Here is a 15468-nt window from a genome sequence, read left to right as displayed (position 1 = left end):
CACTGCCCCATGTGAAAATCCTGTTGGGAACAGCCCCAGAACAGGAAACCTCCCAGGCAGCAGCTGGAGCTGTGCAGGGATCGCTGCCAGAGCGCCAGGGCAGTTCTAGGAACTGTGACTAATGGGGGAAATTAAAGAAATGCAGATTTTGGGCTAGAAAAGGACTGACAGTGAGAAGATAACAACCTTCATGCACATAAAAGATGGCAGGGAAGTGAGGAGAAGGGATAATCTGTGTCCAGTTTTATAATAGATAATTTGCAATGGGATTAAATTGCCTTCATCTGCATTGCCTGGGCAGATGAAAAGGTTTTCCTAACTGGAGAAATATCAGGGATGTTTACTTTTGTGTAAAATTTCCAACATTTTTTGGTTGAAATTTCCATCAAATGAAAAAAAATGAAAAGAAGAAAACACTCAACAAAACCCACCAGGAATGACTTGGAATGATGCTGCCTGTAGTAGAGAGAGTCAGCAAAGATGATCTTGTGATTTGCTATTTATAAATGAAGAATTCATCCAAGAAATGGGGGTTACTTATAGAGAAAGGGGGGGAAATAAAGGATTTGGAAGAGAAAGAAGAAAGAAGACAGGGAGCTGATAGAGAAGCAGCAAACAGATGGAAAGAAGAGAAGTTATCCATGAGAAAAGTCTGGCTAAAATATGGAGGAAATTTTTCTGCAAGATGAGACAAAGATAGGGGAGAAGATGTATAGCTGCTCAAAGATGACAAGAATGAATACAAAACAAACCAATTCAGAGTTTCCAGGCAGCTGCAGTATTAATCTTGGCAAGAGGCACTGGAATGGGGCAAAAATTAAATATCCTTGGATAGCAGGAAAAAAACCAGACACCATTTGTACAAAATACTTCACTGAGAGGGAGACAGCAAGATAAAAAGAATTAGACCAAAGGTGACAGAACACCCATACAAAATAATCTGGTTTAGCAGTCAGAGATTTGATGGTGAACAACAGGGAACTGGAAAGACTGGGGTTTGCCTGCTCATGTGTTGGCAATTTTGGGATGTGGGGCAGTTTGGATGTGGGGCAGGTTTGGATATGGGGCAGGTTTGGGATGTGGGGCAGTTTGGGATGTGGGGCAGGTTTGGGATGTGGGGCAGTTTGGGATGTGGGGCAGTTTGGGATGTGTGGCAGTTTGGGATGTGGGGCAGTTTGGGATGTGAGGCAGTTTGGGATGTGGGGCAGGTTTGGGATGTGGGGCAGTTTGGGATGTGGGGCAGGTTTGGGATGTGGGGCAGTTTGGGATGTGGGGCAGGTATGGGGTGTGGGGCAGTTTGGGATGTGGGGCAGTTTGGGATGTGTGGCAGTTTGGGATGTGGGGCAGTTTGGGATGTGAGGCAGTTTGGGATGTGGGGCAGTTTGGGATGTGGGGCAGTTTGGGATGTGGGGCAGTTTGGATGTGGGGCAGGTCTGGGATATGGGGCAGTTTGGATGTGGGGCAGTTTGGGATGTGGGGCAGGTTTGGGATGTGGGGCAGTTTGGGATGTGGGGCAGTTTGGATGTGGGGCAGTTTGGGATGTGGGGCAGTTTGAGATGTGGGGCAGTTTGAGATGTGGGGCAGTTTGGGATGTGGGGCAGTTTGAGATGTGGGGCAGTTTGGGATGTGGGGCAGTTTGGGATGTGGGGCAGGTTTGGGATGTGGGGCAGGTTTGGGATGTGGGGCAGTTTGGGATGTGGGGCAGTTTGGGATGTGGGGCATATCTTCCATATCTTCTATAGAAATTTTTAATATGCTGATTTATCCAGACTGCTTTTCACAGGACTCATGGAAACCTGCAGTCTCACAGAAAGAATTTCAATTCCCCAAACTTGAAACTCAAGAAACTTGATTCCAAGCAGGAGCAGCTATTTGGAAACAGTGATGTTTCCAGCAGCAGATTTTCCTGCTGGGCATGGAGCTGCCAGCTGCTAACCACTGATGCTCCTCATTATCTCTGTGCTGATTCTAAATATTTCTGATGGTGCTGTGCTGCCACGAGCTCCACAGCAAGGGGCTCACCAGAGTTTGGAGTGAGTGATCCAACACCAGAACAATTTCCCTGTGGATTTTCTCTTCTGCCCTGCCTGGGTCCTGGTTATGAGCAGCCTCTCAGCATAGAATTGGTAATTAAAAATATAGAATTGGTAATTAAAAGATATCATTGGTATTGCCCAGAGAAGCTGTGGCTGTCCCCTGGCAGTGCCCAGGGCCAGCCTGGACAGGGCTGGAGCAGCCTGGGAGGGTGGGAGGTGTCCCTGCCATGGCAGGGGTGGATTAGGATGATCTTTAAGGTTCCTTCCAACCCAAACCATTCAGGGATTCTGGGATTCCTCTCTCTTAGCAGTTTCTTCTCCTCTCTCCTTGCCTCACCTACCCGCTCTTGTACAGCTCAGTCTTTGATCTTCACTCTCCCTCTTCACTGTTGCTGTTTTTCCTGATGTATTTTGCCAAATGATGAGCTCTAACTCACCCCAAGTGTCACACTTTGCATTATTTTCCAACTCAAATGTGGGACTTTGCAGCTTCTTCCCTACTGGTAGCACTCCCTTCTCCCACCACAACCCCTTCTGTCCACTTTCCCCATCCCAAAAACTCTGTTTTAAGTGAAAACTTGCACTACCTGGATCCTCCTCTGGATCCACGCATTTCTTAAGAAGGACAGTGGATTATAAATTCATTATAGGGATGCAAACTAAAATCTGACCCCATTTCAACAAGTTGGATGTGATTAAAATTCTGGGCACTCTGGATTCCAAGTCCAGGCTGCCTTTGCTTTGTTCTGTGTGGGGTTGAGCAGCTCTGAGGCTGTGGCAGCACCGTGTGGGACATGGGATGGCACACACAGGCCATGTCCAGCCTTTAATGGCTCTGGAACTCCTGGAACCTCAGGAATTTGGCCTCAGACACGATCCCAAACCCAACCAGGCTGCACAGCACGAGGCATGGAAGGTGTGTGTGTGTGCTAATGAGAAGTTATTTTCATATTTCCTCCACCCCAGGTGCTGCCAACAACAGTCCAAGCCCAGTAGGCCCAGTTTAAACCAGCCTCAGGCTCAGTTTAAATCAGCCTCAGGCTGGTTCTTCTCCACAGCTCATTTGGGGAATTCACTGTATGGGAAATGAGGCTGCCCTGCCTCAGTCCCCACAGTCCTGTGTGCTGTGACCCTGACCCTGCTCCCTGTCCAGCCCAGGATCCAGCCTCAAACAGGGAACTGCCATGTCTGGGACCTCAAATGGAAAATGCAATCACTGGACCCAAAAAAACCCCCAAAAACCCAGCATGAGATTCTTCTGTAACCTTGCAGAAGGCTCTGAACACGACAGAGGGCATCAGTTATCATGACATCAGCATTTAAAACAGACATTAGCATATTTAAAAATACTTTTTATGATATTCTCCCAGGGAGAAAGGTCTGTGGCTGCAAACTCCACTGGCAAAGAGTTCCCTCTTTGTACTGAGTCCCCTCCAGATTCATCTGCTAAACCCATAGAAGGAAGAGGCTTTAGTGTTTCAGACAGCTTTGGCCGCTGTGCTGCTGAGTACAGTTGGATTAGTTTCTGGAATAGAATTGGCTCCCAAATTATTTGAAGCATTTGTGCTCAGGGAATGCTGGGAAATGTCATTAGCGTGCCATAATACTTTTGCCTAATGCTCTCCAAAGTCTGTGCCAAAAAAATTAAAAAAAAAAAAAGGGAAAAACACTATTTTGACTCCAAGTGAGTGTGGGAGCAGACCTAGAGAACTGCCCCAAATTTAAATAAATTAGTGACAGCAACCTTCCAGGCTGGGATTGTTTTCTTTGTCTGGAGAAGAGACAAAGGTAAGAGTGATGAAATAAAATACAGATCCATGCTGGGATCTGCTTCCAGCTCTGTTTGGATACTCACTCACTACCTGCAACAAACCAGGGCTCACCCCTGCCATTCTCCTCAACCTGAATCTCCTCAAACCCTGCCATTTTACTGAGTGCAGCTCCTTCAGCCTTCATTCAACAATTCCTCACCTCCTCTGGAGCACTCTCTGCTTCAGAACCTTTTGTCTTTGCTCCCAATTCCCCTCTAGTGGATTAATCAAGTGTAGAGTTCGGAGCTCTTATTTTTCCATCAGCTAATTAATTGCCATTGATGAGCCTCCTCCTCCTCCTCTCCAGAAGATGCTGTAAGTAACTCCCAAGGCTATTTCTCCACTCTCTAATTTAGGAAATTTATTATTAATTTTATTCCAGCTGTGTCCTACTGTGTGAATGAAAGGAACTTGTGCTGCTGTTTGGAGGGGCTGCCCTTCCCAGGAAACCACCACAGGGAATTCCAACAGCTCCTGACCTGGTCCAGGAATTGATAAATGCCCTGCAATTGACAGTCTTCAAAAACTACTCAAAACCCTTAAAGTTAGTCAGAAAATTGAAGTGTGTAGCAGCCAATTAATAATTTCTTTTAAAATCTGGAGTATTTCAAACAAGAGACCTGAAAAGGGAGTAAGTAAGTAAACAAATGCTGTCAATCCTCCTTAAAAACCAAACACCCAACAAGATCCCTGCCAGGAGGCTGTGGGTGTACATGAGGTGGATGGAGATCAGGTTGGCAACTTTTAAAAGAAGATGGATTAAAAAACCAAACCAAAACAAACCAGAAAAAATGGCTTCCCTGTGGTGATCAGACCAATATAATTAAACACACGAAATGGTCATCAGTGCTAATTAAAAATGGGACCAGAGTCATGCATTTATCACTGGAGTGCTTAAGCAGCATCAAGCAAAGGCAGAATCCTGCTCCTCCCTCAGCTCTATCAACAGAGGATTTGGCCCTGCTTCACTTCAGCTTCCAAACCAGTCCCTGAAATTCAGAATAAAACCAGATCCACTTCATTTGGATTGGCTGCAGTGGCACAGGGCTGGAGGAGGCTCCTCACCAAGGTGGCAGTGGGTTATTATTGTCCTTTTTGTGTCACTGAAGCATCACACTCTGCCTCACCACAGCCCCACTGCCCCAAACTGGCCCAGCAGCTCACACAGGGCGTGAGGGATCCCCCTGCGTCCCCAGTGCCTAATTAACCCTGGCACTGCAGCCAATTAATAATGTCAATTAATGCCAAGGGGGCCGAGCATCCCAGGCACCCAAAGGCAGAGATTTTCACTTCTCCCCTGAGCATCCCCTGCTCTTCCTACCTTCTGCCTTCAAACCCATTTCTTTCTCTGCACAGAACCAACCAGAAATAAAAATGAACCCTCCCCTCAGCCCTTCAGCCCTGGATGGTCTTTAAGTTCTCTTCCAACTCAAATCATGTTGGGATTTTGCGATTCTGTGATTTCCACTCAGGACACAATTCCAGGATTCTGGAATTCTCTCTGTGCAGGACTCAGACCGAACTCCTGGGCAGCAGAGGAGATCCCCTGGGCCTCCTGCTTTTGGGAGGAGAGGCAGAAACTCTATGGGCAGCAGGAGCCACCCCCTCCCTCAGCACAGAAAGCAAAGATGACACATCCAAAGCAGGGCTCTGCTTCTCCCAGTGCACCTTTGGTGGGAGCTGGGATCCCGGCCTGATCCCTTCCCCCTTCAACTCCCACTCCCTTTGCTGCCTCAGAGCTCACAATCCACCATCTGGCCCTGATCTCCTCTTTGTACCAACAACACGTTGTAATTGCAACATCTCCTCATGCAGAAATTGATCAGGCAGATAAGAACAAACAAGGAAATAGTGAGCATGACACGGCCAAGAGCAGTGGTACATCCTGCAGGGCTTCCTGTCATCTAACCACTGGAACTACAAAAAAAAAACAACAACAACCCCAAACACTTCTTTTGTCTAGAACTTCACAGTGGGTGAAAATAAACACATGGAAAAAATGAAAATGTGATTCAAAAATACAGGAAAGAATGTAAAACTTACCAGGCTCTAACTTGATTATTTTTACAGCAGCCAGTTCTCCTGTGTGAAGATTTCTAGCCTGAAACAAGAGAGTTAAGATGTATTTAGATGTAGTTAAGATGGATATTTAGATATTTAGCTATAGTTAAGATATATTTAATCATAAATCAAGGCACTTCACAGTCTTACAGATTGTGCAAAAATAAGATGTTGTCTGATACAAATACAATGCAAAGCTGAGACCAACGTGGGTGAGGATAATTTGGGTTTGGAATTAGCTCAGCACCAGCCTGGCTGGAATTGTGAAGTGTTCCTGACAGCTCTTTTGCAGACTTTAAAACATGAAATCACAGAGTTCCTGAGGCTGGAAAAGCTCTCCAAGGTCATCCCAGCTGTGACTGTCACCCCCTTGTCCCCAGGGATGGGCACTCCAAACCTCCCTGGGCAGCCCCTCCAACCCCTGAGCATCCTTCAGAGGAAGGAATTCCTCCTCATGTCCAAGCTGAGCCTGGCAATGAGAGCTCACCCCTCTCAAAGGCCACTTGAAGGGAAGTTCCTGGCGCTCCAGGATGCAGCAGGGGCTCACCCATCTCATGGTGTGCCCAAAAGTGGAACTGAGAGGGGCAGCAGAGGCACCAGGGCTGAGTCACAGCTCCTGCCACAACTGCACTCTGCACACTCCTTCCTTGCTCCCTCCTCCTCCTCCTCCTCAGAAGCAGCAGCAGCGCCAATTACGCCTTTACAGAACTGTCCTCTCTGGATGCGCTCCAAATTTCAACTGAGAATTCAGGGCTGGAAGATGTCACAGGAACCTCAGATACGGAAAGTTTTAAAGAGGGGATTTTGTGAACACTTTCTAGTAACTAAATCACTCAGGCTAATATTCAGGACACACAACCTGATTTAATTAGATTGAACATCCAAGAGTTACAGGAGTTTAACCCCAGTTGTTTCATTTTTACCCTAACAAATATGTAGGATCTTCTGAACAGCTGAAATCTGGTGAAGAGGTGGAGTATAGAAAATGGAGGGAAAACTGGGTTAAGTTATATCAATTTGAACTGAAGATGAGGATGTAAAGGAGATTTGACCCCGTGAAGGGAGACATTACAGAACACTCTTCTCCTGTGCATGGACAAGAAATCTAAAACTTTCTTATTTAAAAAGTCCTTCAAAAAGGAAGATCAAGAGACTGAAGGATTAACCCCTGAGTTTTATCAATACTTACTCAAGCTTCAAAATAGGGAAAGGCTTTCCAGTCAGGAAAAAAACCCAACCAAGCCAAACCAAACCAAACCAAACCAAACCAAACCAAACCAAACCAAACCAAACCAAACCAAACCAAACCCACTGATTGACCTTTCAAAATCCTGCAGTGCTAAGACACGAGATGGGTTTCAAACTCAGGCCAAGGACACAAATATGACTCAAGCTGATCTCAAAGAGAATCTGAACAATTCTACAAAGGACCCAAACATCTGCAGACCAAATCACTCAGAGTCATCTGCAAACCACAAAGGAAACATTCACCACTTCTGAAAGCACCTTCCCACCGAGGTGTTTTTTGTTTTAGACCACAGCAGAATCTTTGGTGTCCTTCAAAATGCTGAAGGAGCAGGTGGATGCCAGTGGGATGAAGGGTTAGGATACAGGGTTAGGAGTGCTCTGGTCCTGTCAGAGCAATGTGAAGCAGGGATGTTCCCAGCAGGGACACACACTGTGCTTCTGTCCAGGAGCAGCTCAGATGTTCAGGTGAAGCTGTCTGCACCATTCCAGAGTGTCAGCTTCACCTCTGGAGCACCAAAAGGATCCCATTCCGCACAAATGTTCCTTTTCCACAGCAGCAGTGACTGCCCCTGTCGTGCTGAAGCCTGAAGGAATGGATGGAGCCTGCCAAAGTCTGCTTGGCTGAGAGCTGAAGGTTCAGGCAGGGGAAGGCTGCAGCTCCTGGCTCCCAGCTCTCACACGACACAGCTCCACTAAATCCTGTCCTGCTGCTTTCCAACATCACCACTAAGCTCATATTTAATCTATAGCTTGGACTATTCTGGGTTGCAACCCTCAGACTCTGCCTGCTGGAACACAGAAGTCCCCACTGGGTTGGTATTTATGACCTAAAGCTATCGGGTTGTCTGTGTTTTCTGGTCCCACAGCTTTCCTCTTCCACCAGACACCGAGACCACACGTGATCATTAACTCCTGTCCATGCCAGAACCAAAGGCAACATCCCAAATATTCCCTGATCCTTCGAATCCCTGTGGGGGTGCTCCCAGACAAGGAATGGTTTTAGCTCTCCATTCTAGATGACACTGGCACTGTGAGCACACAGAAATCACCCAAAATGCTCCCCAGGGGACGGCACCCAGATGTCACCAGAGGCTTCTGTTCCCTGCTCTTGGCTGGCACCAGCTCCACCTTCCCTGGGCCACCTGTCACTCCATCAATAATGGATTACTGCTCTCATTACAAATGCAACAAGGCCAGGGCTAAAAACTGGTTCTCCCTGTACACACCTAGATGTGAAAAGTGTCAGATCAGGATTCCTCAGATCGCTCTGGGATGTGTTAGTCAAAGAAATCTTCATTTCCCACGACTCGCTGCAGTTTGCATCATTCTATTTTTTTTTTTTTAAAGAATTGTGCAGTTACCAAGGAAGCCACAGACAGGAAGGCGCCAAAGCCAACGTCACTGGCTTGTGAATCAAACCTGAAATCTGACTAGAAATGGTATCTGACAAAAATGTAAATCCCTAATGGGAAAAATAAATTAATGATCTATCAGTCTGTCTTATTGATATAATTCTGCACTGCAGAGGGGGAACTACAGACTAAGAAATTACAGTTCTTCAACTCATGTTATTTACATCTCCTTAATATCTGCCTCCTCCTCATCCCTTGAAATTTCCTCTGTATTTCAATTTCAATTTAAAATCAGCTGAAATTTTTGAAATTAGCCAGAAGCCAGGGAAGCTGTTACTCCATGCCAAGCAATCCAGACCTGTTCAGTATCTCGTGAGCCATTACTGACAAAGGAAATAATCAATTATATGCATTTATCCCATAAAGATGACATCTATAAAATGAACCTTGGTGATATATTTCACTTTTAAGGAAGATAAGATTCGTTAGATGTCTTATTGTCTTTAATTCTTCTGGCCTTGATCCCTTCAATATATAAGAAAATCTCCTAAGAATTTATTTGACACTAAAGGCTGACAGACTCAGTGCTGGTGTCCACATCTCCATCAGCAACGTGGTCCAGTTCCAGGACAGAAGCAAGTCCCAAATTCCCAAGATATTTGCTGTAAGACCTTCTCCAAGAGGAAGACAGGGCTTTTGCCCTTTGGTAGTATTGATCCTAATTTTATTTCATGAGACTCAGAGCTGAAGACCAGGTTCCCTATAGGATGAAAATTAAAACTAGAGGATTTTGGCAGAAGGATTGCAAAGCTCCAACATGAGCCACACAAGAATGGGATCAGAACAAGAATGAGGTGAACCACAGCCAAATTTTCATTTGCTCAGTGCCATTTACAGAGTTGATTTACTGAGAAAGGAGAGTTTGGCTTTTCATTTGCTCAGTGTCATTTACAGAGTTCATTTACTGAGAAAGGAGAGTTTGGCAGCAGCCTTTTGGTCACCCCTTCAGCTGTCCCCCATCCTGACAGGGGAGGAGTGACAGCATCCCACTGAGCACAGAATATTTCAGCAGCTGAATACTAACACTGCAGAACATCACATGGAATCTGTGTTCAAAATAAAAATAAAACAAAACAAAACACGAAATACAAACATAAGTACTCCTTTTTTTTTTTTTTTTTTTGGATATCCCATTGCACTGCTGTAGTGATCAAGCATATCCCACCCCACTGGGACAGCTCTGTTAGTAGGAGTGTTTTGGGGAGCTGGGAGAGTTCTGTAGGATCACACACACAAAAACAATTGGGTTTTCCCACTGAGACTTGAGTTTCCTCCCCAGCAGCTGCTGTGGGGCAGTGGGAGCCGAGGTGGGGCCCGTGGCAATCCCAGTGTGCGACGCTTCCCACCGCACACCCAAGCACCACACCTGAGGGAACACAGCTGGGGAGGGCATTCTGCAGCAGTGACCAGAAATAACACACAGAACTGGTTTAACAATTAACAGTTAACTGCACTTATGCTCCCTGCACTTGTGTTTGATTTGTTTGCAACAGTGCAAGCCAAACAGCTCCAGCCCAGTGCTGAGCCACGGGAGGTGCTCAAAAATGGGGGAATCTTGGACATTTGGATCTGCTCAGTGTCCTGTTCCTAACTACAAAGAGAAGATTTATTCATGCAGGAACATCCCTCTGGCAGGCTCCAAATTAGTATTTTCAATGTCCATGGTGAAACGCTCTCCTCTCCCCACGGTCGCTGCCTCATGCCCAGCCTTGGATCAAGGGCCCCATTCAGAGAGGAGCTGTTTGCTGGAGCGTGTCTCCATTAACTGCATCCTGACTGAGCTCCTGAGGCAGCCCTGCCTCCTGCCCTGCCTGCCCAGCCTGTTCACCCCTTGCCAAGCTCCACTCACCCCTGAGCACAAGGCTCTGCAGCCTCAAGTGCTGCCAGCTTGTCCCAGCACTGAACATCCCCTCAAAAGGGGCCTGACCCTGTGGCCTGGGAGGGAAACTCAGCCTTTCCTTCCCAGTTCCTGACCTCTGACACTTTACAATTCCCAACGTGCTCTCTGTGGGTAGGAAATTCCCATTTTGCTCTGGTTTCCATTTCATATCTCACAGCATCATCAAACAGACTTAAATTCACCTTCCTGCATCTCTGAATTCACATCCAGCAGTGCCAAGAGCTCTCACCCAGCTGAAGTGACCCAAAGAAATGTCTCTCATTTTATGGGATGCCCTAACACCATGAAAATGGAATTCTTGGTGGATGGTGATCTAACAGAATTTGAATTATGTCCCAATGCAAAGCTTAAATAAATGTTCCTAGTGTTTATTACAATTAACTCTACAATTCTGCTTACAATTACAATTAACTGTACCTGACCCTGTGCCCTGGGAGTGAAACTCAACCTTTCCTTCCCAGTTCCTGACCTCGGACACTTTACAATTCCCAACCTGCTCTGTGTGGGTAGGAAATTCCCATCATGCTCTGGTTTCCTTTTCATATCTCACAGCATCATCAGACTTAAATTCACCTTTCACATCCAGCAGTGTCAAGAGCTCTCACCCAGCTGAAGTGACCCAAAGAAATGTCTCTCATTTTATGGGCTGCCCTAACACCATGAAAATGGAATTCTTGGTGGATGGTGATCTAACAGAATTTGAATTATGTCCTAATGCAAAGTTTAAATAAATGTTCCTAGTGTTTATTACAATTAACTGTACCTGACCCTGTGGCCTGGGAGTGAAACTCAACCTTTCCTTCCCAGTTCCTGACCTCTGACACTTTACAATTCCCAACCTGCTCTGTGTGGGTAGGAAATTCCCATTTTGCTCTGGTTTCATTTTCACATCTCACAGCATCATCAAACAGACTTAAATTCACCTTCCTGCATCTCTGAATTCACATCCAGCAGTGCCAAGAGCTGAAGTGACCCAAAGAAATGTCTCTCATTTTATGGCCTGCCCTAACACCATGAAAATGGAATTCTTGGTGGATGGTGATCTAACAGAATTTGAATTATGTCCTAATGCAAAGTTTAAGTAAATGTTCCTAGTGTTTATTACAATTAACTGTACAATTCTGCTTACAATTACAATTAACTGTACCTGACCTCGTGCCCTGGGAGTGAAACTCAACCTTTCCTTCCCAGTTCCTGACCTCGGACACTTTCTAATTCCTAACCTGCTCTGTGTGGGTAGGAAATTCCCATTATGCTCTGTTTTCATTTTCATATCTCACAGCATCATCAAACAGACTTAAATTCACCTTCCTGCATCTCTGAATTCACATCCAGCAGTGCCAAGAGCTGAAGAGACCCAAAGAAATGTCTCTCATTTTATGGGCTGCCCTAAAAGCATCAAAACAGGGAATTCTTGGTGGATGGTGATCTGCTGGACTCTTAACAGAATTTGAATTATGTCCTAATGCAAAGTTTAAATAAATGTTCCTAGTGTTTACTACAATTAATTACACAATTCTGCTTACACTTGTGACTTACATAAATCTGACAGATTTAAAAAATGCTTTGTAACTAAAGCTGGAAAAAACAAATATCAGCAATATATTCTTAATGACTGCAAAGGAGATGTTTGCTCTTCTCAAACACAATCTCTTTACCAGCTCAGTTTAACACCTCAAATGCAGAATTGAGGATTCTTAAAATGTCAGAAAATGACTCAGAAAGCCCAAATTAACAGCACCAAGAGTTAATCTGCACTGTGTGAGCTAAAGCTGCCTTCCTTCACAAGAGCACACAGCAGTGTACATTCAGAAAGAACTTTTGCAAAAGAAACCAAACTCTCTGAAAGCTCTAAAAAAAAATCTTGAAAAATCTGCAGGTTAACCCAAATCCAAATTAACAGCACCAAGAGTTAATCTGCACTGTGTGAGCCTAAAGTTGCCTTCCTTCACTAGAGAACATCACAGTGCTGTACATTCAGAAAGAACTTTTGCAAAAGGAACCAAAATCTCTGAAAGCTCTAAAAAAAACCAAAATCTTGAAAATCTGCAGGTTAACCCAAATCCCAATTAACAGCAACAAGAGTTAATCTGCACTTTGTGAGCTAAAGTTGCCTTCCTTCACTAGAGGACATCACAATTTTCTGCAGTGCTGTACATTCAGAAAGAACTTTTGTAAAAGGAACCAAACTCTCTGAAAGCTCTAAAAAAGTAAATAATCCTTGAAAAATCTGCAGGTTAACCCCAGCCCAAATAAACAGGAACAAGAGTTAATCTGCACTGTGTGAGCCTAAAGTTGCCTTCCTTCACAAGAGCACATTACAGTGTACATTCAGAAAGAACTTTTGTAAAAGAAACCAAACAATCTAAAAGCTCTAAAAAATAAATAATCCTTGAAAATCTGCAGGTTAACCCAAGCCCAAATTAACAGCACCAAGAGTTAATCTGCACTTTGTGAGCTAAAGCTGCCTTCCTTCACAAGAGCACACAACAGTGTACATTCAGAAAGAACTTTTGCAAAAGAAACCAAACTCTCTGAAAGCTCTAAAAAAACCCAAAATCTTGAAAATCTGCAGGTTAACCCCAGCCCAAATAAACAGGAACAAGAGTTAATCTGCACTGTGTGAGCTAAAGTTGCCTTCCTTCACAAGAGGACATCACCGTTTTCTGCAGTGCTGTATATTCAGAAAGAACTTTTGTAAAAGGAACCAAACACTCTAAAAGCTCTAAAAAAAAATCTTGAAAAATCTGCAGGTTAACCCCAACCCAAATTAACAGCACCAAGAGTTAATCTGCACTGTGTGAGCTAAAGTTGCCTTCCTTCACAAGAGGACATCACAGTGCTGTACACTCAGAAAGAACTTTTGTAAAAGGAACCAAACTCTCTGAAAGCTCTAAAAAAACCCAAAATCTTGAAAATCTGCAGGTTAACCCCAGCCCAAATTAACAGCACCAAGAGTTAATCTGCACTGTTTGAGTCTAAAGCAGCCTTCCTTCACTAGAGGACATCACAGTGCTGTACATTCAGAAAGAACTTTTGTAAAAGGAACCAAACCCTCTGAAAGCTCTAAAAAATAAATAATCCTTGAAAATGTGCGTGTGAACCCAAGCAGAGAGGCCAGAGCAAGGCAGAACTGCTCAGAGCAGATCAAACCTCAGTGTCAGGGGCACAACCACCTTGCCCTGGCTCCAGCCCAAACCAGCAGCTCCCAGCACTGGTTCCCAGTTTAGGAGTGAGGGCAGGGTGCTGGTTCCTCTCCCAAAACCAGCACACCCCAAAGCACCTCAGAACACTCCTAGAATGGATTCAATCTTATTGTCTTATGGTTTGGGGCTTTAACCCCTCTTTTATATAAAACAAAATAAGCAAAATCAAGCCAAAATTCCCCACAGCGCCATGCCAAGAAAACCTAAGGAGAGTATGGGACTGGATAAATCCTTCCTGCTTGGTGCTGAGAGGTTTTCTGTAACAGATACTGAAAATATCCTTTCACCTCTGAAGGTCTAGGAATGAATTAAAAATGTAATTGGAACAAAGAAGGAAAGCTTAAAAAAAAAACCCCAAAAAATGGACAACTGTGGCAAATGTTACGGCTGATTTGTGCCAGACAGAACCAATGCCACAGAATCACAAAATCCCAGCATGGCTTGAGTTGGAAGGGACATTAAGGATTGTTCAGTTGGCCATTTTCCACCATCCAAGGTTACTCCAGGCTGGCCTTGGGCACTTCCAGGGATGCAGGGACAATTCCCTCCAGCATCCCACCCTGTCCTGTGCCTGTGGGAAGCCATTCCCTGTGTCCCATCACTCCTCACTCAAAGTCTCTCCATCCTTTTTTTTTTTGGCTCCTTCAGGTCCTGAAAGGCCACAATTAATTCACCCCAAAACCCCAAATTTCTGAGCCTTTCCTGCCAGAGCAGAGCTGTCCCTGCCCATGGGGACTCTGCACTCCTCCTGCCAGCTGTGCTCACATCTGGCTGCTCTCAGCTGCTGGAAAAAGAAACCTGAGCACCATTCTGGATTTTCAGGGCCGTTTGTCTGCTAGGAAGCAGAAAGATCCAGAGGAAATTGTTCCCCCTGAAATCTTCCAGCTGGATTTTTGGAGGTGGAGAGCTGTACCACACTCCTCTGTCGTGGAAGGCACAGATTTGTAGATTGTGGATTTTTGGAGGTGGAGAGCTGTACCAGACTCCTCTGTCGTGGAAGGCACAGAGATTTTGTAGATTCTGGATTTTTGGAGGTGGAGAGCTGTACCAGACTCCTCTGCAGTGGAAGGCACAGAGATTTTGTAGATTCTGGATTTTTGGAGGTGGAGAGCTGTACCAGACTCCTCTGGCGTGGAAGGCACAGAGATTTTGTAGATTCTGGATTTTTGGAGGTGGAGAGCTGTACCAGACTCCTCTGTCGTGGAAGGCACAGAGATTTTGTAGATTCTGGATTTTTGGAGGTGGAGAGCAGTACCAGACTCCTCTGCAGTGGAAGGCACAGAGATTTTGTAGATTCAAGACACTAAAAAAGAATGGTCTCTAAAAACCAGCAGTCACAGCTTTTTGGGATAAACCCAAAAATGAAGATTTCCATGCTGATTTTACTAGTTTATTATTCTGTAGTTGCAACAGAGGCATCCCTTTGAGCTGGGAACTGTAGGAGGACAAATATTGATTTTGTGGGCGCTCTCCAGATGGGCACTGCCAGCCCTCATCCCTCAGAACAAGCAGCAGCACGAGGCTGGATGCAAAATTCCCAGCTGGCACTCCCTGTTCCCACATTTCCACACTTCCTGCTGCAGGACACAACTCGGAATGTGCACAAGTGCCAGGATTTCAATAAATCCCACATCAAAACCTGAATCCCAAACCCATCGCTGACCCTAGGATGCAAATAAAGCTTAAATGGAGTGAATTTTGGTGAAATTGAGATCTACCTTTCACTGAGAGACTTCTGGCACTTTCTTACCCAAGGCCAATTAACTCAAGCAGCAAGGGATTAACAGCTCATTA

General features: G+C 45.1%; 1 protein-coding gene across 1 annotated transcript in view; it reads right to left on the bottom strand.

Annotated features, from left to right (window-relative positions):
- The window catches only part of MAP4K5 (mitogen-activated protein kinase kinase kinase kinase 5), a 75563-nt gene that overhangs the window by 43366 nt on the left and 16729 nt on the right, over positions 1-15468 (bottom strand). The window contains exon 2 of the mRNA XM_074544134.1: positions 5891-5948. Within this exon, the coding sequence (XP_074400235.1) occupies positions 5891-5948 (58 nt within the window). The remainder of the gene's footprint in view (positions 1-5890; positions 5949-15468) is intronic.

Source organism: Zonotrichia albicollis, chromosome 6, assembly GCF_047830755.1.
Source record: "Zonotrichia albicollis isolate bZonAlb1 chromosome 6, bZonAlb1.hap1, whole genome shotgun sequence".
Taxonomy (NCBI): domain Eukaryota; kingdom Metazoa; phylum Chordata; class Aves; order Passeriformes; family Passerellidae; genus Zonotrichia; species Zonotrichia albicollis.
Note: the sequence above shows the minus strand (reverse complement) of the source record. Positions and strands in the feature narration are given on the sequence as shown.